General features: G+C 45.5%; 1 protein-coding gene across 1 annotated transcript; it reads right to left on the bottom strand.

The window, feature by feature from the left end:
- Positions 1–167: 167 nt before the first annotated feature.
- SARC_10815 (hypothetical protein) lies at positions 168–3501 on the bottom strand. The gene has a single exon (XM_014295127.1). The coding sequence runs from the start codon at positions 3288–3290 to the stop codon at positions 771–773; it is 2520 nt and encodes an 839-aa protein (XP_014150602.1). The 5' UTR covers positions 3291–3501; the 3' UTR covers positions 168–770.
- Positions 3502–4694: the final 1193 nt, after the last annotated feature.

The raw sequence follows: 4694 nt of genomic DNA, 5'->3' as shown, positions 1-4694 counted from the left end.
TGTATTAGTAGTATTATATTACTATTTATATTATATATATATGTATGTGTGTGTGGGTGGGTGGTGTGTGTGTATATATATATATATATATATATACATATTTATACTCATGTAAGTTCCTGTAGATGGACAACGATGCGTGCTTCTAAATCGATAATATATGAGTACAAGAATATTGATTTAACTGATTGGTCGAACTGGAAATATTCTGAAGGAAGCAACATTCCTTCAAACACGGCCTAGTCACCTAATCCGCAATCAGTTTTGCCTTGGATGCTTTAGCTTTTATCGAGTGAACACTATTCGATACCATCCACATTCCACAAACCAGGCATTTTCTCGGTCTCCACGAACACTTCTACGACCCCCTGAATGTAAGCTTGCTAAATATATCTCAGAAGGCATAGATATGCTTGATATCAGACCATCAGAAAGCCATCACGAAGAGACCACCAAAAAAACCAACTTCGGTACCAGGGTATCGAACATACTTCCCAGGTCTCTGAACATGTCTGGCGCGCTTTCGTACACTCAAGTATTTGTAACCCGAGCAATACCTCGACAAATGTTCTCGTATCGAGAGTACATAAAAGGGTCAAGTTGCACAATCCCAGAAACACCAACTGTGAGGATATCGTATTGCTATCTTGTCTACTATTTCGCCTACAAAGAAGCACCGCTCATTTGTTTCCGAGTGTTCACAGCAGTCTTCATCTAAGTTAATTGCACAATCGTAAATTCCAAACTGGCCAAGCTCAGCTGCATGACTTCTACACACCCCTAAATAGTTCGTTGTAGTCTGGTAGCTCGCTTATGGTATTTCGCCGTGCTGTGGTATGCCCATCGCTATCAACATCGAATGATGCGGTGCTCGTAGACCTTTGCAACGAACCCCTTGCATCCTGATCTATTGTTGTTTGCAAGGATTTTACCGACTCCAAAGTCAGCTTAGAGGTCGATGACCCGCGTTGCATAGATGACATATTAGCCAACCTGTGTGTTAGTCTCTTTGCTAGACTCCCACTGCCACGCATGGACGTGTCCTTCCTTAACCTAGGAGAAGCGCTCGGGGACTCGTGTTGTTGCAGATTTCCAAATGATTTCGTAGATAAACTATCAATATGGTCGTACTGCGGTAAGCTCATACTCCACGAGTCAAAAGACGTACACCGTGCAGGCGATCGCGTACCATGCCCCGGCGACTGCATAGGCGATTCTGAGCCGCTTGTACCTACATTGTGTGACAAACTAGTTCGGCGCCTAACGTTTGGGACGGGACTCGGCATCTGGGCCGGAAGGGATATAGCCGACCCGCTCTGTTGTGTTATCAGAGTGCCGATCCTCTGGCCGCCATTGCTCAGTCGAGAGTTGCCGGGCGCTGTCATGTTGTTGGTTGAACTACTCGCGCTGTTTGATAACCCTCGGCTGGATGTCTTGGTCCGGTTCGACCCGTCATTCTCTGATCTATCGCTATTGACTTCGCAGTCTGGGCCGCAGCCGCCGTCTGCTTCCTCGCAATTGCTACACGACGGATGTGCGGCGGTGCCATCCGATGGTGGTATCAGGCTCCCATTGACATCCACCACCTGTCGGAGCGTTGAAGGAGTTGTGGCGGCCCGTCCCCTACTGCGGTTTGCAGGTGAACTTGGACAGCTATTGTGACTACCAGTGCGAGGTAACTCAGGACTGCCCCGACCGTTCGCAAGATTCGATGACCTCCTATGAGTCAAGGCATTCATGTTAATACTCCTTCTCATGCTCATGGAAGCAGTAGTTAGGGCTGTGGCCATTTGCGGGGTCGGCTGGGAAGATTGCAACCTCAAACTAGAGGATTCTGCTTTAGGAGAGGGATCGGTTGTATAACCTGGCGCGCCACTTTCCATCACTACGGGTATTCGCATTACAATTCTGTTCCCTCCCCAAACACTACATCGTATCTCAAGCATGTAACCCACACGTATAAGTAAAAATCCGCTGGGCCCGATCACGTGGCTAGTTGCGGCGGGAACTTCACTCTCCAGACTTTCACCAGCAAAGCTAAAGAACTGCGATGAATTATACGAGGCCCCAGAAGACGGATTGATGGAAAAATTAAAGTCTGTGGACACGCCTCGTGCAACCGAGGGATTTTTGATTTTCTGTCGCGATACCATGGTAGTCTTTCCGAGCCTCTTGCCCACAAGGAGATATGTGACATTCTGTAACAACTGCACGCCAATAGCGCGAACCCTCAGAAACCTGCTCATATTGAGAATCGAAACTGTTAATTTAATCGGCTTCCTATTGCTGACAGCTTCAGTTTCGTCCAGACTAGCACGCAGCATCAAACACTCCTTGTTTTCAGGAATATCAGGTTGGTCATAGTCAGTGCTCAGTATTGTGTTTAGTGCACCCAACATGTCAACCTCGATATCCTCGTCGCGTTGCATCTTCCCCAACTCGAAATCATTCTCGTCACTGGCGCCATGCTGAGCATAACTGAATTGTAAGTCGCTCTTCTGCACGTCTCCGCCAGCCAGTGAATTTGCGAAGGTTTCCCTAGTCACTGAGTCGAACGAGGGCGTAAGACTTTCACTATCAGCCGAATCATAGTCTGAATCTTCCGCATCTGAGCAAGGTTCGCTAGAATTCATGTTGGATCTACGTGAATTACGACGTTGATTTAAAGTGCTTGTAGAAGAGCCAAGTAGTGAAGTCGCGGAAGCGGAGGGTGAATCAGTGCCGACTTTACCGCTACTGTGACTTTTTCTAAATATTTTCCCTACCTTCGCCACCGAAACACCCTCCACGGTGGCCGGTTTCGAGTTCTTTGTGTACAAAGAATACTTTGTCAGTTCTGACTCGGCCAGAAGAGATACCACTGGGTCTTCACCTGAGTCAATCGTACTCCAAACCTCACCAAACAAACGGACGCGCCATTCGACACGTGCGTGTATAATAAAACCTTGACATTTGATTGAAAATAAGTGTCTCGTTTCGAACGTGGAAGGAGAACGTGAGGGGATGACAAAAGAAGCATCAAAAGTGTGAGGGTCCGTTGCTGCCTCCATACTGTCTGCCTGCAACAGCAATTCGTCTGACACGACTTGGATGCGCATCTGAACGTCGCCATTCCGTCTAGGGTATACTACTTCCGCCGAAAGCTGTAAGATGACATTTCTCAAACAGGTACCCTTCCCAACTTTACACATTACCTGGCAGTCGATTTCATCGTTATCAAAAACATCGACTAATGAGGGTGAAATCGAGAACTCTCCCGACGGTGGCGCAGGCCAAGTGCAGGCTTCCATATTCTTTACAGATCGTTTTCGGTACTTACAGATCTATTCAAATTGGTGGTTGTAGATACCTAAACTCATAATCCTTGCCGGGATAACAAACTTAAGAATCTATTAAGCTATAGATACGAACCCAATTTGTGTGGTCTACTCTTCTAGTGGTGTATACGACTACTTTCCTTTCTTCGCGTGTGTATACCAGTATCTAATTTAAATATTCTTCGCAAAATGACCGTACACAGTTGGTTCATTTTCTATTTTATATATATCCTTATCCACCCCGTCACACGTATATGTTTCAGGTTTTTTTCATAGCCTCCTTCCGAAAAACAACAAGTAAAAAATAGCCACCCAAGAAAATTGGAATATTTTACACATTTACTCTGGGGTCTGTAGACTCTCATCACTGTACGCGACTGTATGTACATACAATACAATATATATAAAATGAGGTTTTTTATGTAGGATGGTTTTTATCGAAAAAACTAAAACCCTCTCTGTTGTTTACACCCTGAGATACAGGCAGGTTTTTAAACTTTGAGCACAGCGTACACACAGAGTTTGTTCCTTCCGAAAAACCAGACACTACCCACGGTCTAAAAATAGGATTCTTTGTATTACATTTTTTGGAGACAGGCAAACAATAGAAAAATGAGCGCGCTTTTTGGCGCGCAAATTTTGATGACTGTTCAAGTACTGATTATGGAACTAAATTATGAACCCTTTTATGATATAGCTGTATTTCACAGTTTATAACGTGCAAATAGTATAGGAATAATACTATTTATTTCAACAACAACAAAAAGTTATAATGTATGTATGTTATAATGTACGAACATATGGTATGGCTCTCATAGCCGTTGTAGTGGTTCGGGAAAGATCGATGGGTAGAAGTGGTCAGTAAATTCCCGTTTGAAGCTTGGGCCAAGTGAGTCGACGATGGAGAATATGCGCTGAGCCAATTCGGGTCGGTGCTGACAAAACACTGATACCATCGAATGTGTCATGTATTCGCTTGCTGACCTACTAAGTAATCATCGCGCTTGTTGGTCCCGCCTATGATACTTCTGATCCAGGGCAGCCAGCACATACCGAATGTATCCGTGGTCTGGTGCGGCATTGGCTCACCCCCATCCTCGCTCCTCGACCGAATTATGACGGATAACCTGGTCCTACTCGGTATTTCGTACTCTGCACCAACACATTCCACGGCACTACACGGCGCAGACCAGATCCGTACTGGTTTGAACCGAAATTCGGAAGTGATGACGCGTTTAAAGCGCTCAAACACGCAGTCCAACAAGCCCCAGTTGTACAGGGACCAGTCGATGACGTGCCGTTTGAAATAGCAACGGACACCTCCAACTTAGCCTTAGGAGGAGTATTATATCTGGTTGTAGATGACAAACCTAGATA

This window comes from Sphaeroforma arctica, assembly GCF_001186125.1.
Source record: "Sphaeroforma arctica JP610 unplaced genomic scaffold supercont1.1402, whole genome shotgun sequence".
NCBI lineage: Eukaryota > Ichthyosporea > Ichthyophonida > Sphaeroforma > Sphaeroforma arctica.
This window is presented reverse-complemented; position numbering and strand designations above follow the sequence as displayed.